This window comes from Balaenoptera borealis, assembly GCF_965194805.1.
Source record: "Balaenoptera borealis genome assembly, chromosome: 2".
NCBI classification, from domain to species: domain Eukaryota; kingdom Metazoa; phylum Chordata; class Mammalia; order Artiodactyla; family Balaenopteridae; genus Balaenoptera; species Balaenoptera borealis.
The window spans coordinates 183,667,415-183,692,073 of NC_138867.1; the positions used below are offsets into that span (position 1 = coordinate 183,667,415).

At 60.4% G+C, this 24,659-nt stretch overlaps 2 protein-coding genes and 1 long non-coding RNA gene across 4 annotated transcripts; all 3 read left to right on the forward strand.

The window, feature by feature from the left end:
• Window positions 1-1,748: 1,748 nt before the first annotated feature.
• ADAT3 (adenosine deaminase tRNA specific 3) lies at window positions 1,749-6,971 on the forward strand. 2 transcript variants are annotated; one of them, XM_082381812.1, is made up of 3 exons: window positions 1,749-1,862; window positions 5,373-6,814; window positions 6,925-6,971. In XM_082381812.1, the coding sequence occupies exon 2, from the start codon at window positions 5,649-5,651 to the stop codon at window positions 6,699-6,701; it is 1,053 nt and encodes a 350-aa protein (XP_082237938.1). In that variant the 5' UTR covers window positions 1,749-1,862; window positions 5,373-5,648; the 3' UTR covers window positions 6,702-6,814; window positions 6,925-6,971. The 2 variants fall into 2 exon arrangements, with proteins under 2 accessions (XP_082237938.1, XP_082237939.1); XM_082381813.1 differs by having other exon boundaries at window positions 1,763-1,862; window positions 5,632-6,814.
• SCAMP4 (secretory carrier membrane protein 4) lies at window positions 6,684-21,051 on the forward strand. Its single transcript, XM_082381826.1, has 7 exons — window positions 6,684-6,814; window positions 8,446-8,494; window positions 9,773-9,901; window positions 10,191-10,347; window positions 12,408-12,509; window positions 17,586-17,703; window positions 19,391-21,051. Exons 1-7 carry the CDS (start codon window positions 6,803-6,805, stop codon window positions 19,568-19,570), a joined length of 747 nt encoding a protein of 248 aa, XP_082237952.1. The 5' UTR covers window positions 6,684-6,802; the 3' UTR covers window positions 19,571-21,051.
• LOC309624131 lies at window positions 12,867-15,777 on the forward strand. Its single transcript, XR_014241779.1, has 2 exons — window positions 12,867-13,612; window positions 13,927-15,777. It is a non-coding gene; the product is annotated as an uncharacterized lncRNA (long non-coding RNA).
• Window positions 21,052-24,659: the final 3,608 nt, after the last annotated feature.

Consider the following 24,659-nt stretch of genomic DNA (forward strand, 5'->3'; position numbering starts at 1 on the left):
CATCCATACCTGTATGTGTTTTTGCATTTTGAGAAATTAAAAATAAGCAGAAAGATACATTGAAGAGATTCATTTTTTAGATGCAAATAATCTAGGCATTGCTTTTTTTTTTAAATTTTATTTATTTATTTATGGCTGTGTTGGGTCTTCGTTTCTGTGCGAGGGCTTTCTCTAGTTGCGGCAAGTGGGGGCCACTCTTCATCGCGGTGCGCGGGCCTCTCACTATCGCGGCCTCTCTTGTTGCGGACGGAGCACAGGCTCCAGACGCGCAGGCTCAGCAATTGTGGCTCACGGGCCTAGTCGCTCCGTGGCATGTGGGATCTTCCCAGACCAGGGCTCGAACCCGTGTCCCCTGCATTGGCAGGCAGATTCTCAACCACTGCGCCACCAGGGAAGCCCCCTAGGCATTGCTTTTAACAACATACCAATTAAAGAGCATTAAAAAAAAAAATCAGCAGGGAATTCCCTGGCGGTTCAGTGGTTAGGACTCCGTGCTTTCACTACTGCCAAGGGCCCAGGTTCAATCCCTGGTTGGGGAACTAAGATCCAACAAGCTGTGCGGCAGGGCCACAAATTAAAAAAAAAAAAAAAAATCAGCAAAACAGGGACTCTTGGCTAGCTTGGCTAGCTTGAGTGGGACATACAGGGATGGAAAGATGTCTCTAAAAAAAAAAAAAGTTAAACTAAAGCACACATTAATCTGAGTATTTAGAAAAGAAAAGAGTGATTAGCTTCCAGCAGGATGGTTTCCCGGAGTGCTGTTTCACATAGGAATAGATTGGGACACCAGGAGATGCTTTGCAAATTAAGAGGAGAAACACAGGGGGTTGGACTCTCAGGGTCCTGCAAGGTTGAGGAGCTGGGCTGCGGTGGGGACCCCAGGAGGTGGGTTCTCCCCTCCAGCCACCGCCTTCCAAGGGTAGACGTTGAACGGATCTTGGCAGGGGATTCCTTGGTTCTTGCAGGAGGGGAGCAGGGAGAAAATGGAAAGATTGAAAATTTTCCCCCTTCAGGGTCCTTCTAGACCTAAATCTTTCTCCTTGCTTAGCAGTGGGGTTAAACCACGGTCTTCCAACCCCCCCCTGCACTGTGGACAATTGGGGAGGTTGTTTTGGGGGCGTCCGTCCTATGCATTGTGGGGTGTTTGGCAGCATCCCAGGTTTTGATGCCAGGAGGAACCCCAGGCGTAACAACCACAAATGTCCCCAGACATCGCCCAGTGTCCCCTGGGAGTGGGGGGACAAATTGCCCCTGGTTGAGACCCTCTGGGTTTATCCTCTTTAACCAGAATGAATAACCGGATTTGCTCATTAGCATGTTTAAAAAATTAGCATGTTTTGCCTGGGAGAGTCAAGAGGTCCCTTTCGCCTACTGTAGAGACGGGAAAGTGAGGCCGGAGTCGGCTGGGGCCCCAGAGCAGAACTGGAACCAGACCGCATCCTGGTCTCTGGGAACAGGCTCTCCGGTGCCACGTGGCAGCAGCAAACTGGACTCGGGGAGTGACTGCAGCGGGTGGCGTGTACCCCTCTGCCTCAGTCTCTTCACTCTGCTGATTTCCCAAAGGGCCCCCAGTATCGGACTTTTCCCGCCGCCCTGATGGGTCTCGAACCCTCGACTCAGAGCTCGCCCCTCTCTCCTGCGGGTCACGGGACCAGCGCTCAAGAAAGGGGCGGAGTGAGGCGGCACGCGCGCGCGCGGCCTTGTGGGGATTGTAGTCCCGGCTCCGCCTCCGCCTCGCGCTGACTCCGCCCCTGGAACTACGCTCCCGTCGTGCCCCGCGGCGCCAGGCGGTGGCGGAGGCGGGGCAGGCGGGCCGGTTGCTAAGACTTGGTGAAGCGCAGCGCTTCCGCCCGTCTCCTCAGGTAAGCGCACGGCCCCGGGGTCTCGGGCTCTTGCGTCCCAGGCTCCCGCGGAGGGCGAGCGGGAGCTGGGGCGGGGGTCGCGGCTGCGGCGGAGGCCGGCCGTGCGGGGAGCTAAGAAGCAAACTGGGCCGGGCTCGTGCGCGCCTCGGGCGGGGGCGGGGAGCGGCGCGTGTGCGCGTGCGCGTGCGCGTGCGCGCGGGGCTGCCGGGCCGCGGGACCCAGCTCTCCGTGCCATCGCCTTTCTGCGCGTGCGTGCGCCCCTGCCGTCCGTGGTGGAGACCCCGTGCCCCAGCTGTTTCTGGCGTGCCTTGCCCTGGGGTCATCGCGGCCAGCCCTCTGCCTCCCGGCTGTCCACTGGACTGTCCACTTACCGGCTTCCCGCCCGCTTTGGGGGAAAGACCCCAATCTTTCTGTACGTCCTAAACATTGATAATCCTTTCTGATACTTAACGAAAGTGTGAGTTTTCAAGACCTTTTAAAATTGTGACCTCGGGTCTCTCACACACCCCGCATGCACGAGGTTCTCGAATTTTCATGCACGAAGGCCCACTTACAGGGTGGCCAGGTTCTGCAAGTAAACACGCAGGTTGCCCCCTTAAATTGGACTTTTGTGTAAACAACACATACATATATATTTTAGAATACGTATATCCCAGTGATTGCATGGGACACAACACTTATGCTAAAAATTTATCTGCTCATCTGGAATTCGAATTTAGCGAGGCGTTCTGCATGTTATCTGCAGACCTCACTCTGTTGGGGAGCTTGTCAGAAATGCAGATTTCGGGGCCCTCTCCCTTCTGTGGGGCGGAGTCCTGGAAACCGTATTTCAAACCAGCGCCCACCCAGAATGTGTGAGCGGTGTGAGCGTCGGAGACTCCAGCCCTGGCTGTTCCTTCTGTTCAGGTCTCCCCACCCTCCTTCTAGGCCCACCTCTGGGTCACCGCCTCCGAAGAGCCCTCCTGGAGTCTGCTCGTCACAGGGCACTGGGCCGCTGAGCCTCCTGTGGATTTTCTCACTTTCTGCCCCAGGCAGCCGTGCATGGCGGCAGTGGATCCCATTTCACAGAGGGGGAAGCTGGGGGTGGCGTTAGGACAGGTAACATCAGGTCTCAGCCAGGAAAATGTGGGCTGGGTGAGGGCTTCGGGCAGGGCCGGGACACACCCAGGGGTGAGATAAGGCCCCTTCCTCTGGTTGGGTGTCACCTTCAGAGCCTGACTCAGCTTGCTGAATAAGCCCCGTTGCCTCCTGGGACCCCAGACCCACAGCCCGCGGGCACCACAGGAGTTCCAGGGCACCCAGTGAGGGGACTGGCTGTTAGGTGTCCTGGCTCCCTGGTTCCGCAGACCCTCCAGGGCCTGCCCCACGCAGTTGAGCCCTCCCTGAGCTTGGCAGCCGGTGCCCGCCGCAGAGGCTACAACCGTAAATGTAAACAGTTGTGACCGGGGCTGCCCGCCCCATTGGAGCACAGGCACCTTTAGGAGGTGCCCTCGCTGTAGGCAGAGGGAGGTGGACGCACCCAGGGAAGGGCCTGAGCTTGGCGGGAGCAGCAAAGAGCACAGCGGGGAGGGTGGGGCGCAGTGGGGCGCCCAGAGCTGGGGGTGGATGCGGGGCTTCGAGGACGAAAAGAGGAACAGGTCAGCCTCCGAGCGCGCGTGCTTAGGTCCCCGGGGACGATGAAGCAAGTCGCTGGGCGGGTCACCCTCTGCGGACCCTGTTTCTCATCTGTAGAAGGGGCTCAGGACCCCCATCGTCTGGGGCTCAGAAGGCAGAGTCGGGGAGCTCCTGGCCACCTGGCCTCAGCATCAGGTCCTGGCTCTGTCCTCCCAGCCACGTGGCCCCAGGCAAGTTCCTTGTCCTCTAGAAAGGGAACAGCCCCATAGTCTCTGTCCCGGGTCATGGGAAGGAGTCGGGGAGCCTGTTCACGGCAGTGTGAGAACGTGCAGTGGTTCCAGCACCAGCAGCGGTCATGAGGTGCTGGGCCTCGTTTGGGGCCGGCTGCCCTGGCGACCACCAGATGTCCCCCACCACCCCCAAGGAGCAGCAGCTTTACTGAGATACGATTCACACACTGTGTGGTTCACCCACTTAAAGTGTATGTTTGAGTGTTTTTTAGTGTATTTACTATGTTGTGTGATCATCACGTCTGTCTAATTCCAGAACATTCCATCCCCCCAACAGGAACTCTGTCCCCATCAGCAGTCATTCCCCATCCCCTCCACCAGCCCCTGACAACCACGAAGCCACTCTCTGTGTCTGTGGATTTGCCTGTCCTGGACGTTTCCCATCAGTGGAGTCGCACCCTCTGTGTCCTTCTGTGTCTGGCTTCTCTCACTGAGCATCGTGTTCTCAGGGTCCATCCACGTTGTAGCGAGTGTCAGGGCTTCACCCCTTTTCATGGCTGAGTGATGCTCCCGTGTGTGGAGGGACCACGTTGTGTTTATCTGTCCGTCTTTCTGTGGACATTTGGGTTGTGTCCACCTTTTGCTGCTGTGAATCCCGCTGCTGCAAACACGCATGTGCAGGTGCCTGTGTGGATGTGGGTCTCAGTTCTCCTGGACACACACCTAGGAGCGGACGGTGGCCTGCTGTGGTTCTTAGGCATCCTCCCTGGGAGCCAGCAGCCCGGCCAGCAGTGTCCCAATGGCAGCCCCCTGTATTTGTCGCTTGTTTTATTTTGATCAGACAGAGCTTGCATTCTTGGAGACACAAACGGGACTGTGTCTGTCTTGCCCAGGAGACAATGGGAGCTTTTGTGCCCTGGGGCAGGCTGTGCGGGCCGTGGCATCCTGGGCACGGTGTGTGCCGGGAGCGGATTCAGAGCCAGTGCTCCAGACCCTCCTGAGGGCCCCGCCTGGCACGGGCGTCATGGGCGCCCGAGGGGCCGTCCACGCTGGCCGCTTCTCAGAGCTGCCACCTGCACCCCTGGTCCTGTGCGTTTGCCGAGCTCGTATCGTGAGCTTCGGACAGGCGGTGGTGGGCGAGGACCTACCGTGTCCTCTGGGGGGGCCTGTGAGCCGGGGCGCATCACAGGAGCAAAAGCCTCGTCCGGGGGGAGAGGCGGAAGGGGCTGGCCCACTCCGAGACGCCGCCAGGGTGCAGGGCGCTGCGGGCATGGCACCGAGATCCTCTGGGGTCCCGCGAAGGTCATCTGTAGTGCATCTCTAACGTCATCCAAGGCAGCCCTGACCAGTAGGAATGTAATGCAGGGCATGTATGTGAGATGAAGCGTTTAGAAGCCATGTTTTTGAAAAGTATGAAGAAACAGGTGAACTTAACGTTAGTAGTACGTTTCTTTAACCTGAGACAGGCAGAGTATTCCCACTTCAGCACGTAGGCAACACAGTCATTCCCCGGTATCCATGCGGAACTGGTTCCAGGACCCCCAAGGATAACAAAATCCGAGGATGCTCAAGGCCCTTATATAAAACGGTGTAGTGCAGACGGTCCTCGGTATCTGTAGAATACAGAAAAAACTGAGACAGTTTACGTTCTTTCTTTTGTATTAAGTCTCTGAGGTCCGGTGTGCATTCTCCCAACATGAAACATCTCAGAGCAAAAGGGGGAAAAAAGACACCGTGACGAGGGCGGTTTAAACTCTGTGCAAAGCAAGCGTTAGTAGGCCGTGAGTGAGAGCACGACCGCTGATGCGTCTTGCTCGGTTGGACGAGCCTCCAGATTCGCACGCTCCTGGGACCGACCCCTCGTCCGGCCCAGCAGGCCTCCCGCAGCTGAGGATGATGTCCTGCTCCGGTGTCTGTCCCCGCAGTCGGAGCCCCGCCGAGGATGGACCCCACCCCGGGCGCCGTGGAGCCACACAGAGACGCAAAGGTCGGGAGCCCCGAGCGAGAGCCGGCGTGGCAGGCCCTCCCGATCCTGTCTGAGCAGCAGTCTGGCGCTGTGGAGCTGGTGCTGGCCTACGCCGCGCCGGTCCTGGACAAGCGCCAGACCTCACGCCTCCTCAAGGAGGTGTCGGCCGTCCACCCGCTGCCCGCACAGCCTCACCTCAAGAGGGTGCGACCCAGCCCCCGCCCCGGCTGCCCACACGCGCTGGAGATGCTGCTGTGCCTGGCGGGGCCGGCCGCGGGCGTGCGATCACTGGCCGAGCTCCTCCCGCCGCCGGCCGTGGACCCCCGCGGCCTGGGGCAGCCCTTCCTGGTGCCCGTGCCCGCGCGGCCGCCCCTGACCAGGGGCCAGTTCGAGGAGGCACGCGCTCACTGGCCCACCACCTTCCACGAGGACCGGCAGGTGACCCGAGCCCTGGCCGGGCAGCTCTTCTCGGCGCAGGAGCGGGCGGCGATGCAGAGCCACATGGAGCGGGCCGTGTGGGCCGCGCAGCAGGCGGCCTCGCGGGGCCTGCGGGCCGTGGGGGCGGTGGTGGTGGAGCCGGCCTCGGGCCGCGTGCTGGCCACGGGCCACGACTGCAGCAGCGCTGCCGGCCCCCTGCTGCACGCCACCATGGTGTGCATCGACCTGGTGGCCCGGGGCCAGGGCCGCGGCGCCTATGACCTCGCACCCCACCCCGCCTGCTCCTTCGCCCCAGCCACCGCCCCCCCGGGCATCCGCGCGGGCTCCGTGCGCAAGCTGGACGAGGACGCCGATGGCCTGCCCTACGTGTGCACCGGCTACGACCTGTACGTCACCCGCGAGCCCTGCGCCATGTGCGCCATGGCCCTGGTCCACTCCCGCGTGCGGCGCGTCTTCTACGGGGCACCCTCTCCGGACGGCGCGCTGGGCACCCGCTTCCGCCTCCACGCCCAGCCGGACCTCAACCACCGCTTCCAGGCCTTCTGTGGCCTGCTGGAGGCCCAGTGCCGCCGGCTGGACCCCGACGCATAGGCCTGGCCCGGACCTTCCTCGGCCTCCCTCATGTTGCCGGAGGCTGCCGCCCCGTCTCGGCTTGGGGACACTCGCGCTGTTGCTGCCGGCGCGTGGGGTGCATGCCTGTCTGGGTGAGCTCTTCCCCGGGCTTGGGCATAGCGGGGCTCCAGCTGGGCCGAGTAGCCAGGCAGCTTCAGACCTGGGCTTCTGGGGCCACCGGGATTGTGTCTCCTCTTCTCAGGTGTCAGGAAACAGCTCTGACGTGTGAAAATAAACAACTGAAAACCAGGTCGGTGTCTGGGACTTCCCTGGCGGTCCAGTAGTTAGGGCTCTGCGCTTCCAGTGCAGGGGGTGCAGGTTCAATAAGATCCCACGTATCACGCGGTGCGGCCAAGAGAAAAAAAGAAACCAGGTCGTTGTCTGTTGACAGAGGAGCGAGGGTCCCTCGGTCGGGGTGGCTGCTTCCGCCGACACCTGGGCTTGTACTGGGGTGGGGGGGTGGGCGGCGAGCTTCTGAGCCACACATGGGCAGGGCGGGGCCCCCGGAGTCTGGAAGGCTGTGGCTGGACTCTGGGGAGAAGCCCCACCAGCCTGGACTCAGCTGACCACATCAATTTCCCGTCCTTCGCAGGTGCCCACCGGGTCCCCAGAGGGGCCGTTGGGCTCTTCCAAGGCGGGTTAGCACTAGGACCCGTGTGCGTGGGACTCGGAGCAGCCTGTTTGTCCATCCAGCAGACACGCGTTGACTGACCACACGGTGCCACAGGGCCCTGAGACATCCCTGCTCTGAGCCCCCGCTCCAGCCCCCAGCCCGGGGATGCGCCCAGCCCGTGGGGACAGGGCAGGGGGGCTCGGCCAGAGCCGGAGCAGTGGACAGACAGTGGGGCCTGCAGGCAGGAGGGCAGGGCCGGGCTGGGCTGAGGGTCCCGGTGGGTCCCTCGCTGAGCAGGGGGCCGGGGGGTGGACCCAGGGAACTCTCGGTCACTGGATCCTTCCCACCTGGACCACCTCCAGGCAGGGCTCCCCCACTCACTCTGGTGCCAGGCGCAGGGGGCAGTGCAGGCCCAGCTGTACCGTGAGGGCCAGGTGGGCACCAGGCGTGGCCACATTGCCTGGCCCATTTCCTGAAGATGGCACCATCTGCCCACAGGGCCCTCGTGGAACAGGTGAATTCAGCTCAGTTACGCGCCTTGGTGGTGTCTCCTGTGAGGGGCTGTTCTCTGACACTGGCTCCTGGGCTCCTTCTGGGCAGGGCCGCTGGGTGCCGGGCCTGTCCCCTGGCATTTTACTTGGATTGCAATGGGGTGCTTGGCCTTGGAAGGCTCACAGGGGCAAAAACCACAGACCAGAGAGGTTGTGTGGTTTGCCTGAAGTCACACAGCAATGAGCATGGACCCATTTATCGGTGATTCAGAGACTCTTTGTGGCCATAGGAGGTGCTCAGAGCCATCCGTGGATAAAGGGGAAGTTTGGGGGGGTGGGGGGGATGAGGCAGGAGGGCAGTGGGGGTGGGTTGCCGGGATCCTCTGGCCTGATGCCTCCCCTCGCATAAGTGCCAGGCTGCCCAGGGGGCTCTGAGGTGAGGTGGTGACTGGGATCGCACGTTCGGGGCTGGGCCAGCCTTTGGGCCAAGAGCCCAGATACCCCTGTGGACGGTTTGGTGGTTAGGACTGTGCCCGCGGTGGCCCCCTGGGTCTGCAGCTGGCGTTGGGGTCGCCCAGCAGCCATGGGGACCCCCTGACTGTGACTGTCTCCTCTCCAGGTGGCTGCAGGCTTCCACCCCTGCCCTGTCTTCACAGCGGAAATGTCAGGTGAGTCCTGGCCACGTCGCGCAGCGAGGGTTCCGGCTTCTCCACCCCTCTGGGAAGCGCTCGGGTGCTGGACGCTGTGCTGCGGGCAGGATCACGTCCCCCTTGAGGCCCGTGCAGTGCCTGACACGGCAGCACGTGCGCTAAAATGGAGCCATACAGAGATGAGCACGGCCCCTGCGCGGGGGGACACGCAAGACCGGAAAAGTTTCGTGTTGAAAACCATGAAGTCCGGACCCCGGGACCCTGGAACAGGACCCTATTGCAGATGTGACTTAATTTGAGGTCCCAGTGGCATAGGGTGGCCCTGATGTCTCATGGCAGATGTCCTAAGAAGGAGGAAATGTGGGCACAGACACGCAGAAGCCAGGGAAGATGGGGGCGGACACTGGAGGGACGGGTCCACAAGCCCAGGACACCCCCAGAAGCTGGAAAGGGCAGGAAGGACCCTCCCCTGGAGCGTGTGGAGGAAATGTGGGCACAGACACACAGAAGCCAGGGAAGATGGGGGCGGACACTGGAGGGATGGGTCCACAAGCCCAGGACACCCCCAGAAGCTGGAAAGGGCAGGAAGGACCCTCCCCTGGAGCGTGTGGAGGGAGCGCGGCCCTGTCACACCTGGATTTCAGTCATCTGGTGTCCAGAATGGAGATGGATAAATCTCTGTTGTGTTAAGCCCCCCAGTCTGTGGTCGTTTGTTACAGCCGCCCCGGGGAGTTCATATGTCCCGAGTGCCAGAACCTTCCCTGGAGTCAAAGGTGTGAATGGCACGTGGGCCCCGCCATCGAGTCTGTGTGTGTTCCTGTGACTTCTGAGAAATCACCACAAACTCAGTGATTTAAATAAAATTTGTTCTCTGACAGTCCTGAGGTCAGGAGTCCGACTGGGGTCTCACGGGGCTAAATCCAGGCGTGGGCAGGGCTGGTCCTTCCGGAGGCTCCAGGGGAGCAGCGGTTCCTGCGTTTTCCAGCTTCTGGAGGCGCCGCATCCCTGGCTCGCGGCCCCTCCTGCATCCTCACAGCCAGCAGCGCAGCATCTCCCGTCTCTCTCTGCCTCTGACCCTCCCGCCTCCCTCTTATAAGGACCCTGGGATGACGCTGGGCCCCCAGGGAATCCAGGGTCGTCCCCGTCTCAGGGGCCTTAACTTAGTCCCACCTGCAAAGTGCCCTCTGCCCCGTGGGGTGACATGTCCACAGGTCCTGGGACCAGATGGGCGCATCTTTGGGGCCGCTACGAGCTGATTGCAGTGTGGGTTTTGTTCTGGCCCCTCTGTCCCTGCAGGAAAGGAGAACAACTTCCCCCCGCTGCCCAAGTTCATCCCCTTGAAGCCCTGCTTCTACCAGAACTTCTCTGACGAGATCCCTATCGAGCACCAGGTCCTGGTGAAGAGGATCTACCGCCTGTGGCTGTGTGAGTGGACAGGGCAGGAATGGGAGGGCCACCTGCACCACCCAGAGACCCAAGCCCAGGACAGGGACAGGCTAGGAGGCCACCCTGTGCCCGGGCGGTGAGAGCCTGAGGGTTTGGTAATAAAGCTCTTTTCTGATGAGCTCCTGTCCGGTGTGCATGGAGCAGGTGGGGGGCTGGGCCCCCTGGACCCTTCTCTGGCCTCGCGGTCCCTGCACTCATGGGAGCCTCAGTCCAGGGTGGGGGGTGTCCCGGCTCAGCCCCTCTCTCCCCCCTCGCCCCCTCCCCCCAGTCTACTGCACCACCCTGGGCGTCAACCTCGTCGCCTGCCTGGCCTGGTGGATCGCCGGCGGCTCGGGAGCCAACTTCGGCCTGGCCCTGGTCTGGCTGCTGCTGTTCTCCCCCTGCAGCTACGTGTGCTGGTTCCGGCCCGCATACAAGGCCTTCCGGTGAGTGGGGCGGGCAGCCCGCACCCTCCAGGGGCCCTCGGGGAGTGTCTGGTGCTGACAGCCCCAAACCGAGGGGAACAGGATACCTCACCGTGTGCGCTCCCCTCCGTGCCCAGCCCCGCGTGGGCTGCATCCTGGTCTGCATCTGCCGCCAGGCCCAGGCGTGAGCGCCACCCCTTCCTCTTGTCCAGTTGGGATGGCACTTTATATCGGCTCTGCAGACAGCGGCCCACGGGCCAAAACCAGCTGTTGCCTGTTTTGTTCATTTTTCTTAATTTTATTGAGATAACATTTTACATATTATCCAGCTCACCTGCTTAACAGTTCAGTGTTTCTAGTATCTTCACAAGGTTGTACAACCATCACCACTGTCTAATTCCAGAACATTCCATCACCCCAAAGAGAAACCTCGTGCCCATTAGCATCCCCCCATCCCCCTCCCCAGCCCCTGACAACCATGAACCTGCTCTCTGTGTCTGTGGATCTGCCTGTTCTGGACGGTTCCCATCAATGGAATCACACACTGTGTGTCCTTCTGTGTCTGGCTTCTCTCACTGAGCATCGTGTTCTCAGGGTCCATCCACGTTGTAGCGAGTGTCAGGGCTTCACCCCTTTTCGTGGCTGAGTGGTGCTCCCATGTGTGGAGGAACAACAGGTTTTTTTTTGTTTTTTTTAAAAAAATAATATCGTGGGTATTTTTTGGGCTGTGTTGGGTCTTCGTTGCTGTGTGCAGGCTTTCATTAGTTGCAGAGAGCAGGGGCTACTCTTTGTTGCAGTGCGCGGGCTTCTCATCGCGGTGGCTTCTGTTGCTGAGCACGGGCTCTAGGCGCACGGGCTTCAGTAGTTGTGGCACAAGGGCTCAGTAGTTGTGGCTCACGGGCTCTAGAGTGCAGGCTCAGTAGCTGGGGCGCATGGGCTTTGTTGCTCTGCGGCATGTGGGATCTTCCTGGACCAGGGCTCAAACCCGCGTCCCCTGCATTGGCAGGCGGATTCTTTTTTTTTTTTTTAAAGGAATTTCACTTTATTTATTTATTTATTTATTTCTTGGCTGTGTTGGGTCTTCGTTTCTGTGTGAGGACCCTCTCCAGTTGCGGCAAGCCAGGGCCACTCTTCATCGCGGTGCGCGGGCCTCTCACTATCGCGGCCTCTCTTGTTGCGGAGCACAGACTCCAGACGCGCAAGCTCAGCAGTTGTGGCTCACGGGCTCAGCTGCTCCGCGGCATGTGGGATCCTCCCAGACCAGGGCTTGAACCCGCGTCCCCTGCACTGGCAGGCAGACCCCCAACCACTGCGCCACCAGGGAAGCCCGGCAGGCGGATTCTTAACCACTGCGCCACCAGGGAAGTCCCCCCACAGTCGTTTATCCATCATCCGTTGATGGGCGTTTGAGTTATTGCCACCTTTTGGATGCTGTGAATCTTGCTCTGTGAATGTTTGCCCCCAGCCAGCCCCCTGCTACTCAGGTGTGTGCCATGTTTGCCCCTGGAAGGTCCCTGAATCCAAGACTCAGTGGGAGTCATACAGGGCCCCTGATGCCCTCTTGGAGGCAAGAACCAGAAACCCGCTCACATGTGCTGAAGCGAAAGGGGCCCGTTGCTTGAGGCCCCAGGCTGGCTGGTGCGACTGTGCCCAGGAATGGGGACCCCCGAGGGCTTCGGGGACTGCCTGGGAGCAGCCCTGAGCTGCGCGAGCATCCCTGCCTCCCCCGCCCTTCCTCTGCTGGGGGTTCCCCGGCGCCTGCCCTCCTTTCATTAGCCGGAAGTGGCCTGGGTGAGCCCCGTGCAGCCTCCCTTGTCCGGGGCGGCAGGCATGGGTCCAGCATGCAGAGCACCTCAAATCTGCGATGAACCTCCCTCGGGCCACGCGGGTGCGGGCATGTGCTTAGGACGCAGGAGGCTCTTAAATTCCCTTCCCAGGAGGAGTGTGTCTGGGTGATGTCCTCCGGGAAGGGCAGCGCTGGGCCCCTCCTGATGGGAACTGCAGGGGAGGGGCCGTCCCACTCCCGCAGCCTCTGCCTCTTCCTCTCTGGCCTCAGTAATGGCTGTTTTTCTTCTCTCCAGATCTGACAGCTCCTTCAATTTCATGGCGTTTTTCTTCATCTTCGGAGCCCAGTTTGTCCTGACCATCATCCAGGCTGTCGGCCTCTCGGGATGGGGCGCGTGGTAAGCAGGGCCCCCGAGAGCCCGCGACAAGCGGGGTCAGCTCTGGGGCCACGAGTCACTTGCTCATACCGTTAGTGCAGGCCGAGCTCTGTGACGAGGACCCCAAAACTCCGACAGCTGGGAGAGGCCTGACGTTTGCTCCTTGCTCTTGTCAACCCTCCAGGGAGGTGCCGGCTCAGGGGGCTGGGTGTGGCGGATCCGCCCGCCTTCTGCCAAGTCGGCGTTGTGCGTGGTCACCCGGCCCCAGGAGGACCTGGGAGGCGTGGTCCATGGTGTGTCTGGGGGGTGGGAGAGCAGCTCGAGGACCTGCCCTGAGCGGCCACCTGTGCCTAGGCTTACGATCTAGGGGGTGAGCCATTTTCCATCTGTTTGCTTTTGGGGTATCATATGAGGTTTCTGTGGCTACTGTAACAAATTACTCCAGATTTAGTGACTTGAAATGAAAGAAACTTATGTCACGTTCTGGAGGTCAGAACTCACTTAACCTGTGAGTGGGCAGGGCTGGTCCTTCTGGAGGCTCCAGGGGAGCAGCGGTTCCCGCCTTTTCCAGCTTCTAGAGGCGCCGCCTCCCTGGCTCGCAGCCCCGTCCTCTATCCTCGTATCTCTATCGTATCCAGCAGTGCCGCATCTCCCGTCTCTCTGCCTCTGACCCTCCCGCTTTCCTCTTATAGGGACCCTGGGATGACGCTAGACCCCCCGGGGAATCCAGGGTCATCCCTGTCTCAGGGGCTTTAACTTAATCCCACCTGGAAAGTCCCTTTTGCCACCTAAGGTGCCACATCCTCGGGGCCCTGGAGCAGGACGTGGCACTGTCGGGGCAGCGGGTCCGTCTGCGGCAGGCAGTGCCCAGAGGTGGCACTGGGCGGTTGCTCTTCCTGCCTCATGTGCCGCCGGGCGTGTCCCCACATCTCTTGGTACAATTTCTCGGCGTGTCGGGACCTTGCCCGTGTGAGCGGCGGGGAGTCCTCTGGGTCACGCCCTCTGGTGGATCTTCTGGCTCCTGGGTGGGGGGTGCCTGTCGCCATTGCCTTCAAGGTGTCTGTCCCCGTCACTCTGCCGTGTCCGCGGGGACGGCCGCCACGTGCCCTTGGCAGTGGTGAGCTGTGCGCGCTCCTTTTGTTCTTTTTTTTTTTTTTTTTTTTTAATTTTATTTATTTATTTTTGGCTGTGTCGGGTCTTCGTTTCTGTGCGAGGGCTTTCTCTAGTTGTGGCAAGTGGGGACCACTCTTCATAGCGGCGCGCGGGCCTCTCACTATCGTGGCCTCTCTTGTTGCAGAGCACAGGCTCCAGACGCGCAGGCTCAGCAATTGTGGCTCACGGGCCCAGTTGCTCCGCGGCATGTGGGATCTTCCCAGACCAGGGCTCGAACCCGTGTCCCCTGCATTCGCAGGCAGATTCTCAACCACTGCGCCACCAGGGAAGCCCTGCTTTTGTTCTTGAGGCCCCGCTGAGGTTGCACGGCCTCTCGGTGTCCATTTGCTGCCGGGCCTTCACCCCTCCGCAGCATGGAGCCTGTCACCCAGCGTCATTTCCAGGGTGCGTCTCTCCGGGTTCCTGACATCGCTCCCTCCCCACGTGGTGAGCAGACCCTGAGTGCTGGGCCTCCTCTTGGCCGATGCCTTCCCAGATGCGGGTCTGGGGTCCCCAGGACCACCCCAGGTGCAGTGATTCACTGGGCGACCCCCAGGCATGGCTGAGACCCCAGATGCAGCGGGAGAGTAGGTGCCCGGGTGGATCCCACGTTTGCACAGGCGGTGTTGGGACAGGGAGCCCCCGAGGTCCGGTTCCAGACGCAGCCTCACGCCAGCACCCAGCCGCCTTCTTCCTGGCCCCCCATCGCCGTGGTTTCTGCGCGGACGGGCAGGGCGCACACCTTCCTTGGGGCCCAGTCTGCAGAAAGGGAACATCGGAGCCGACCTTCCCACCTCCCATGGGGGCCTCCCCAGCTGGTGACCTCACCTCGCGCAGGGGCTGCCCCGAGATGTTGCCCTTGTCTGGGAAGTCGTGGGGAGGGGGAGGGGGTAGTAATAACAACGGTGACAGTGACGGTGACGGTGCTCCTGGGTGTGCAGGCTGGCCTGGGCACCTCCCAAGGGCTGGCTCATTTGCTCCCCTTGAAGGAGTCTCCTGACTTCCTAGTCTGCAGACAGGGGGACGGGCGTGGATGGGGGCAGGGGTTAGGGTCAGGGTTAGGCTCGGTACCTGGTACCCAAGGCCCTCCCCTTCCTGCCAGTGTGGGCAGCTGTCCTGGCTCTGGTCCCGTACGGGTACCCCCGGGCTCCGCAGATGTGGTGGAGTAGATGGCGCCTGGCCCGGGGGCCTCCTCGGGGCTCAGTGCTGGGGCTGGGGCCGAGGAGCTGCAGCTCTGCCGGTCTGCGTTCACCCTGACGGGCCAGCCTGGGGTCTGCCCCGCTGCTGAGCCTCCCCGCCCGGGGTCTGCCCACTCCGGGAGTCTCCTCCTGGCTGGCTGGGGTCTCCCTGTTCCTGGGGTCTCACCCTCCTGCCCAGGTGGCCGCAGTCCCGCAGGTCACCTCCAGGGAGCGAGTGGACCACCCTGGGGTCAGCATGTGGAGCCTTGGGGATGCCTTCGGGGGGCACCGGCTCCCAGCCAGTCCCAGGCCCGCAGGTCTGTCCCTTCCTGCCCACCCCAGACGCTTCCCTGTGAGTCCGTGCAGGAGGTGGACTTTTAAAACCTCTGAGACATCTTATTACATAAAAGGCCGCAATGCTGCTTTGCACCAAGAAACCAACAGTGACCCCAGCACCTCAGATGCTCAGACGTGTCTTTCTTGCCCTCTCGTGACCTTCTCACGTGGGGCTCCTTAGAGGTTCACGGACCCGGGGCAGAGCACGCCGCCCACGTCTGACGGCCTCTCCTCGACCAGACGACCAGACGTGGCGGGTGCAGTGCTCTTACCCACCTGCAGGTGTCACGGGTTTCCACAGCGTTTCCGTGACAGGTCTTTCCCCTCGGGAATCCCTGTGGGTTGTTAACGTTTGGCCTTTGCGGTTGGTTCACATCAGACTCCAGGTGAGGTGTGCACGCCTCTCTGATCCGGGAGCTCGACCGTCTGTAGTCTCCACGGTAGGGGCTTTATCCAGGTGCCTTCACAGCCAGAAAGGCAGCCTTTTAAGCGCACGATTCAGTGGTTTTCAGTGTATTTACAAGGATAGAGGTTCATCACCTCTATCCAATTCCAGAACATTCCATCACCCCAAAAAGAAGCCCGTCCCCATCAGCAGTCACCCCCACCCCCTCCCCAGCCCCTGACAACCACGCATCCACTCTCTGTGTCTGTGGACCTGCCTGTTCTGAACATTTCCCATCAATGGAATCACACACTGTGTGTCCTTCTGTGTCTGGCTTCTCTCACTGAGCATCATGTTCTCAGGGTCCGTCCACGTGGTAGCGAGTGTCGGGGCTTCACCCCTTTTCGTGGCTGCGTGATGCTCCCGTGTGTGGAGGGACACGGTACGTGTGTCCGTTCACGGACACATGGGTGGACGCTTGGGTTGTCTGTGCCTGTCTGTTATTGCTAGTCGTTCTGCTGTGCAGTTTCTACAGGTATCTGTGTGAATGTGTGTCCTTGTTTCTCTTCCACCTGGTTGTGGAATTGCTGGGCAACGCAGTAACTATTTAGCCGTCGGAGGAGCTGCCAGGCCCTCCCATAGCTTTTGCAGGCTGCCTCCCTGTGCTGTCCTTTTGCACCTTCTGTCCCCATCTCCCTGGCTCTGTCCCCTCGAGCTCCTGGCCGAGTGGCCTTGGGGGAGCACCTGGCACCCTCGTGTCCCCGCCGCCTTGTCTCCAGGCCTGTCATCCTCCCTGCCCTCCCCCCACTGCCGCTTGCCTTGGCTGCCCCGCCTGGTGGGTGCCGCAGGCTCTGCACGTCTGTGCGTAGCTGGTCGAGGCTGGTTTATCACCCACTGTCCTGAGTGGGTCACCCTGGGCTGTTGGTGAGATTGTTCTCTGGAAGCTCCGGCTGCCGGTCCCTCTGGGAGGCTGGGCCGTGGAGCAGGTCCCCATCCTACAGCCCCACCCTCCCCAGTGGCCAGGATTCATGGCCCCAGATCCGATGTGAGATCATTGGTCCCCAAAGTGGCCCCTCCCTCAGCAGAGCCAGCCCCTCCTCCCCTCCCAGGAGCCCACAGACAGCATCTAGCGCCCCACTGGCCCAGCCCTAGCTGCCTGTCTACCCACCTGAGCCCCCCAGCCGCCCGGCTGTGCTCATACCCCTCAAAGTGCAAAGCAGCGTGTTCTGCTGTCCTTGTTTGTACACAAGGACGTCCCTCCTGGTTTCACAGAGGGGCGAGGCCTGTTCATGTGTGCCTGCAGCGGGTTGCCTACATCTTATAAACTCTCTCAGGAAGGATACGTAGTAGATGAGCTACACCGGTTCCCTCTGGGCTGGGGAGGGGGTCGGCAGGAGAGAGACTGTCTATTGTGTATTTTTAAAAATTTCCTGAATCTTGAACTATGCGGTGTCATTACTTGCTAAGAAGAAACATTCTCAAAAACACCCTATTTCCTGCCTCTCCCTCCCAGAGACCAGATGGGTGTTCTTCCGCGTGTGGACTCGGGACGCACCCAGGGACCACCAGCTTTCTCTTGTTTTGCTGTCTCCTTAGTAAACTGATGTTCCAGTCGTTCCCAGCCAGTGGGCGTTTACAGGTTACCCTCAGCTTTTTCTTCTTACAAACAATGGCCGTGGCATAAATTTTTACAAGTGAAATAGTTGGGGGAAAAAGAATGAGCGCTTAAGTCTTGTTCTAGGTCACACCCCATTGCCCTCCAGGGAGGGTGCACCCCACACTGACAAGGTAGTGTTTGTTTCTTCATTCCCTCACGATGTTTGCCGGGACAATGGTGTGAGAACAAGACTTTTTCTAACTTGCACATCGTTGTTGGTGGGTTCGAGCATCGCTTCCTAAGTTCGTTGCTCCTTGCGAATTGCCCATTTTCTCTGTCGGTCATTTACCTTTTTCTTGTTGATTTATTGGAGCTCTTTACATATGAGGGATAGTGGGCCCTTGTCTGGCGGTCATGCTGGCTCCCACACGCCCTCTCGCCCCTTGCAGTGGTTGGCTGGCTGCGATCGGGTTCTTCCAGACCAGTGTCGGGGCCGCCGTGGTCATGCTGCTTCCGGCCATCATGTTCTCCATGTCGGCCACCATGATGGCCATCACGATCATGAAGGTAACTCCTCTAGGTCCCGAGACATCCCGCTTCCTCTCTCGCATCCTGTGTCCTGACCTCCCAGCCCCGGGGGCTCATCTTACGCTGTTTCGGGAGCAAGAGACCGAGCGTCGGGAGGTGAAGTGAGCGCTGTCAGCAGGGCACACCCTCCGTGGTCCGGACCCTCGACTGCTCAGGCCAGGGCCCTGCCTTCCCGCCCACATGGCCTTCCAGGGAGGAGGGACTCAGGGAGACAGCGCCCTGTGACCGATGGTGACCACTGCCTGCCAGAGCCCCTAGCACGCGTGTCCCAGAGGGTGGTCCACACTGCCACTTAAGCCACCACCGGCCACTAATCACTGTTTACAGTTAAATCCAAATTGAGTAAAGTTAACTAAAACTAAAAATTCCTTGTGTCCATCGCACCCACCTCCTCCTGAGCGCTCAGGCCGTGAGGGGCTGGCGCCGACCAGCTCCACCGTACGGGCTCTCCCTGGACAGCCCCACTCCAGGCGTTTGGAGGCTTCCAGCAGGAACGTGAGCCCTATAGTCTGGGAGCATCGGCTGCACGAGGGTTGTCCTGGGGCCACGTGGAAACCGACGGGTGACAAGGCTGACGGTGCGTCCGCCTGGCCTTCCCAGAGGTGACCCTCTCGGCCGTGCCCCTCCTGTGTGCCCAGTACCAATGCTCAGGGAAGCCAGCCCTACCCACGACTTTTTTTTTTTTTCCCACATGCCATGGGGCTTGTGGGATCTTAGCTCCCCAACCGGGGATCGAACCCTCACCCTCGGCAGTGAAAATGCGGAGTCCTGACCACTGGACCGCTGGGGAAGTCCCTGAAAGCTGGGTTTTGAGTCCCTTCCAGCCTCCGTGCCGTGGAATCTCAGCTGTTTTGTCAGGTTTTGAGGCCTGCACTGTTCCGTCGGAGCCCTGGGTCATCTGGAAGGACAGACGGGTTCCTGCTCCTCCGTGTTTGCCCCTGAAGTCCCCTGACTCTATGGATGACCTGAAGGGGGCAGGAGGAACCAGCAGAAAGCAGGCCCCGGGAGGCTTGGGGAGATGCTGGGACGAAGGCCACGCAGGGACAGCTGCGGTTCCACCAGGAACATCTCAGCAGCAGACGGGAGGGGTTCCGAGCTGAGCGAGTCCTCCAGAGCAGAGCTGCCCCGTCGGGGTCCCCAGCACCGCCCCGGTTTGGGGGTTCGCCGTGAGGCCATTGCACAGGAGAAAGACAAAGGACAAAAGCGTCAGCTTCGCTGCTCAAGTGCCTCAAGTTAAAACAAACGCCATCTTCTCAGTTAGTGGATTTGCCGGGACTTCCAGAAATAGCCCAGCCCCGTGTCCGAAGGGCCCAGCCTTCCTGGACGGTGGGGAGGAGGCAGTGGTTAGTCCCTAGAGGTCTCTGCTGAGGTAGTCATTGCAGAGATGCCCTTGGCAACACAGGGGCCTGGGGCCTGATGTGCCCCGGGGGGTGAGTCACCGGGTGGTCGCCAGGCCACAGACCTGTCCTGGACGAGCCCCTTTTTGCTGGGGCGGCGGAGACCCTCGGACGGGCAGGCAGTGGTCACAGCGCAGGCACGGCCTTCAGAGCCCCCGTCTCAGCTTCTGCACGTTTTCTAAAGTTCCCGCAGTTTGTCATCCGTTTAAGAAAAGCCCCGCCTCGAACCCAAGTGGGTCCCTCCACTGTCCTTTCTTCCACCCCCGCAGGTGCACAGCATCTACCGCGGGGCTGGCGGGAGCTTCCAGAAGGCGCAGACGGAGTGGAGCACAGGCGCCTGGCGGAATCCGCCATCCCGGGAGGCCCAGTACAACAACTTCTCGGGGAACAGCCTGCCCGAGTACCCCACCGTGCCCAGCTACCCGGCCAGCGGCAGCCAGTGGCCTTAGGGGCAGCCCGGCGGCCCCGCTGCCCAGCCTCCCCCGGCCCACCTGCCCCTCGCCATCCACTCCCGCCGCCCTGGGTTTGGTGAGGCCCCTCCGCCAGCCGGGACGGCAGACCCGGGGGCTCTCGGGGACCCGTCCCCGCATTCACCTCACTCCCGAAAGCAGGGTGCCCTGCGAGCTCTGCCCAGAAGCTGTCCGGCCGCCGCTGTCCAGCAGAAGGACACCCACTGTGGTCCTGAATGCGTTTAGTCACCGTGATGTCCACTGTGCTGCAGCCACACCCTCTCCCCTCGGGGTCTCGGGGGGCTGACCCGGGCCTTGCAGGTCAGAGGTGGGCCGGCTGCCCCCTTTCCAGAGCTGCTGACGCGGAGAAGGGCCCTGGCCTGCGTCCACCCTTCCCGGCCTCCATCCGGGCGGTCGCCCTTGACCCAGCTTCCAGTAAGAGGGAAAGAGGGAGGCCTTCCCAGCACCAGGTTCCGGTCCCTGGTGGGAGACGGAGGGGCTCGACGGTAGCCGGGTCCTCCATATGTTTGTCCTCTTGTGGACTCGCCGCCTCAGTGCCACGATCTGAGCTTCACCCCGTCTGGCCGGCTGGCTGGCCGTCCATCTGTCCATTGGCAGCTTGCCTCCAGTCCCCCTGCCCATGGCCACGCTCATTCCGAGACGCTCTCATCCCCCCCGGAGGGGTCTTAGAGCTGAGACCCTCAGGCAGGACCTCGTCAGATCTGAAACCTGGGACCAACTCACTCTGCGGGGGAGGGGAGCCGCCGGTCAGGCCCCGATGGAAGCAGACGGGAAACCAGGCGCATCTCCGCGGAGCGCGCCCCCCCCGGCCGAGCGCTGGGCCCGAGGCTCGTGGGCTGCCATCCACGCAGCCCTCCCCGGGCCGCGGGGACAGGAGTTGGAGTCCCCGAGGGGACAGAGGAGAGTGACAAGTCTGTGCCTTATTAGGAATCTGAACCCCCGCCCCTTCGCTCTGTCCTGCTGTCCTTCCAGCTCCTTCCCAGACAAGCAGCCTGCACCCGTGTGAGTGGACGGGCCCCCGTCCAGGCTCCCGGGCGCCCCGGACGCTGCCCCTCAGCTCCTAGCCGCCCGGCCCTCGGGGCAGGACACCCTTCCTGTCGCACCAGCTGGGCCGCCCCCGACGCCCCCGCCTGCTTGCTTGGCTACTCGTGCTGACCGCCCCGCGGTGCCCGAAGGCGGCCGCGAGAAAGCGCCCAGGTCTGGGACCCTGATGGGTCCCTGAGATGGGAAACCTGGGTCCCGTCGCGTCCCCAAGGCCACCTCCCGTGACGGAGGCGTGCGCCACGCTCCCCGTGGGGCCGAGTCTTGCGTGAGCGGGGCGCCGCCAGTGACGGGCGATGAGCAGGCGTCAGCCAGCCCGGGATCGCCCACAGCACCCACCCCCACCCCGCTCCTCGCTGTGCGTTGTGGTTTTTGTTACGTGAGAATATCCAGGAAATAAAGACATCCTTTCTGCATCAGAGGAGCCTCCGCAGGGGCTGTTCCTGGCGCCACGTGGTATCACCTCCGGGGCCTTCCTCCCCTGGATCCCAGCACCCACGGCCTCCGGCGGGATAAACCAGGACCAGGCTGTGCGCTGGGCCGAGTCCCGTCCACGCTGCCGGCCGCCCCTGCCTGGGACCCTGCCCCACCCACCGCGGAGGAGCCGGCAGCCTCGCCCGCAAGCCATGTCCCTTCGTGTTCTTGCTTTCAGTCATATTTTCTTCATGCTCAACAGCTTTCATCTGAAAAAATTTGCAGAAAGTGAGACACCAGCGCCACTTGCTGTGAAGGAGACACGAGGGCTGAAGTGGCTGGGATAGGAGCGGTGCGGGTCTGCAGGGGCCCCAGCCCGGCTCACGGGGGGCCCTGGTGGTGGAGTGGACACCCTGCGTGGACGCGGGAGAGCGGCGGTGGGTCTGTTACCCCACGGACACCAGGGGAAGGAAACGAAGTCCGCAGAGAGGGAGGCAGACGGAACCCAGAGCAAGTGGCGTGGGTTTCCTCGCATCCCCCCAAGTTCACGTGAAGTCCTGACCCGGCACCTCAGAGTGGGACCTGTGTGGGAACGGAGTCTTTGCGGGAGTAGTTAGTTAAGGGGAGGTCACATGGGAACAGGTGGTCCTAACGCAGCAGGACTGGTGTCCTTAAGAGGGGGCCGTTTGGACACACACGGGGAGGGGCCGTGTGAAGGCGGAGGCAGAGACGGGGTGAGGCCGCTCCGAGCCCAGGGTTGCGGGGACCCCCGGAAGACGGGGGAGAGTGGGGGCGGAGGTGGGCAGGTGGTCCCTCGGCAGGAGCCAGCCTGGGACCCCGGATCTCGGGCTCTGCCCTGCTGAGCTGAGGGGATACACGTGTGTGAGCTGCGCAGTCTGCGGTGCTGGGTCGCGGGCGCCCCGCGAATATCGGAGGTGAGCAGGCAAGGAGGCCGTGAGCGCCGCGCTGTAGGGCTCGCCTGTCGGCTTGGGGGACACGGGTCAGGCGGACACCGGACGGTGGATGCGGGTCTGGGGAAGGGCATCTGCGTCCTCGGCTCAGAGGTGACGTGGGGGACACAGGACAGGGTGGAGGTGAGGGGACCAAAGCCAGGTCAAGAAGGGGGCCGTCTGCTGGGGCGGCCGTGACGGGACCACTGACCTGGGACCTAAACGAAGGATTTATCACTCCCGGTTCTGGATCCAGGTGTGGCCGGACCGCGCTCCCTCCAGACTCCAGGGGAGGGTCCTTCCTGCCTCTCCCACCCTCAGGGCGCTCCAGGCTCTGCCTCTGTCCTCACAGCCTTCTCTTCTGTCTCTTACGAGGAAACAATCTTTGGATTTGGGGCCCACCCCACGTCCAGCATGATCTCAGCTGGATCCTTACCTTTAGTACATCTGAAAAGACCCTGTTTCCAAGTAAGCTCACGGGTTCCGGGCCACCGCTCAGCCCGTCCAGGGAAAGAGAACCGAGCCTGCACCAAGGGGCTTGGCTCTGGGGATGGGTCCCTGGGATGGACGAGAGCATCATTCATGGGGGAAGGGGCGCAGGTGAGGGTGGGGGCAGGGCACCTGGAGACGCCCGTGGGAGCCTTCCTGCAGGGGAGGCTGGGCTGAGAGCATCCTTAGTGGGATCCGAGGAGAGGGGCTGACCTTGGTCAGGAGCAGGGACAGGTCACTTCTGGTGACAGGAGGCCGGCGGACCAGGCGGGTCCTGCCAATGGTGAGTAGTTGATAGCTGACAGCTTCTCGCCAGCCGTCCTCTAGCTCGGGGTCCCCTGGGCACTGCGGACACAGACTGGAGCATCTTCTGAGGACTGTCCGGGGTGCTGCGGGGTGTGGAGCAGCCTTGCTGGCCCCACCCCCTTGATGCCAGTAGCCCCCCAGTCGTGATGGCCACAGACGTCCCCAAACGTGGCCCCATGTCCCCTGGGGGCAGGACCACCTGGGTGAGATCCCTGCTTTAGCTGCAAGATTTGACCTGGCAAATCTGTTCTCAGTGGAAGTCAAGAGCAGCAACTGAACTAGAAAACTTGATGAAGGTTTTTTGGTTTTTTTTTTAATGTGATTGAGGGATCAGGTACCCTCAGTTTCATCCCAAAGCATCGATGCTGATGGAAGTCACTTCCAGGAGTAAGAACATGAAACAAAAAACACCAGAAAGTTTTTAGAAGGGGACTTGCCTGGGCGTCTAGTGACGGTGTGGCCAAAAAAAAAAAAAAAAAAAAAAAAAAGGTAAGTGGAAGCGATTTAACTTTGCTACGGAGAAAATGAATGATTGATCAAGATTACATTTGATTTGTCGAGTTTACTCCGAACCTACTCTCTCAAAGAAAACTCATCAGCTGGGGGGCGGGGAATCTGGGTTTAGATGCTGTGCCTTCATCAACAAAGACCCAGGGGCCAGGGGGCAGGTGGCAAGGTCCACGTAACAGACGACCACAGACTGGGTGGCTTAACACGGCAGGAATTGACGCCCACGTTCTGGAGGCCTGAGCGCAAGGCTGAGGTATCACAGGGCCCTGCTCCCTCTGAGACCTTTGGGGGGACCCTTCCTGCCTCTCCCAGCTCAGTACTGTTATTTACTATATTAGGATTGAAGACAGAAAATTTTGAAACATTTGTTAATGTCATTTAAAAAATAAACTCATTACATTTGAACTTTTTTTTTTTTAAGTATAGTTGATTTACAATGTTATGTTAGTTTCAGGTATATAGCAAAGTGATACAGGTATACATACATATATATCTATTCTTTTTCAGATTCTTTTCCATTATAGGTTTGTTTTTTTTTAACATCTTTATTGGAGTGTAATTGCTTTACAGTGGTGTGTTCCATTATAGGTTATTAAAAGGTATTGAATATAGTTCCCTGTGCTATACAGTAGGTCCTTGTTGTTTATTTTATATACTGTAGTGTGTATATGTTAATCCCAAATTCCTAATTTATCCCCCCCCCTTCCCCCTTTGGTAACCATAAGTTTGTTTTCTATGCCTGCATTTTAACATTTTTAAAAACCACATTTTCCAAAAATAAAAATAAAAGGATGAGTGACATTGCTTTCATTTTTCGAATCTCTGACTTGTGGCTTCAGAGAGGAGGAGCTGGATTCTCCCGTCGGCTCCTTTGCAGCAGGATGTTTTGGATCCGAGACACAGATTGAGGGTGAAAGGTTTACCCGGGAGGCAGAAGTCATAAATGAGCAGGTCACAGCCGTGGGCAGTCAGGAGGGCTCAGTCCCTCGAGGACCCTGCCTCAGGTTGTCTGCCCACGGGGGCGGGGGTGCTAGGGGCGTTCATCCTCCAGCTCACACACCTGGGCTGGGGGCCGGGGGGCCTTGACTCTGCCCTCAGGTGGAGAGTGCTGGTCTGTGTGCCTGCGTCTGTGTGTGTGCACGTGCGTGTGTGTGTGTTTTTGTGGGGAATGTGTTTGTGTCTTGTTATGAATTGAATTGTTTCTCCCCGTCACCCCCCACCCCGCAAATTTGTATGTTTAAGTCCTAAACCCTAGGACCTCACTGGGAGCATATTTGGAAATAGGGTCATTGCATGTGGAATTAGTTAAAATGAGACTATAGTGGAATGGGATGGTCCAAATGCAGTATGGCTGGTGT

Excerpts from the sequence above, each read along its gene's own strand:
- ADAT3 (XM_082381812.1), top strand. The coding sequence starts at position 5,649 with ATGGACCCCACCCCGGGCGCCGTGGAGCCACACAGAGACGCAAAGGTC.
- SCAMP4 (XM_082381826.1), top strand. Across the intron at positions 8,495-9,772 it reads CTTCACAGCGGAAATGTCAG|GAAAGGAGAACAACTTCCCC; the intron begins GTGAGTCCTGGC and ends CTGTCCCTGCAG. Across the intron at positions 12,510-17,585 it reads CTCTCGGGATGGGGCGCGTG|TGGTTGGCTGGCTGCGATCG; the intron begins GTAAGCAGGGCC and ends CGCCCCTTGCAG.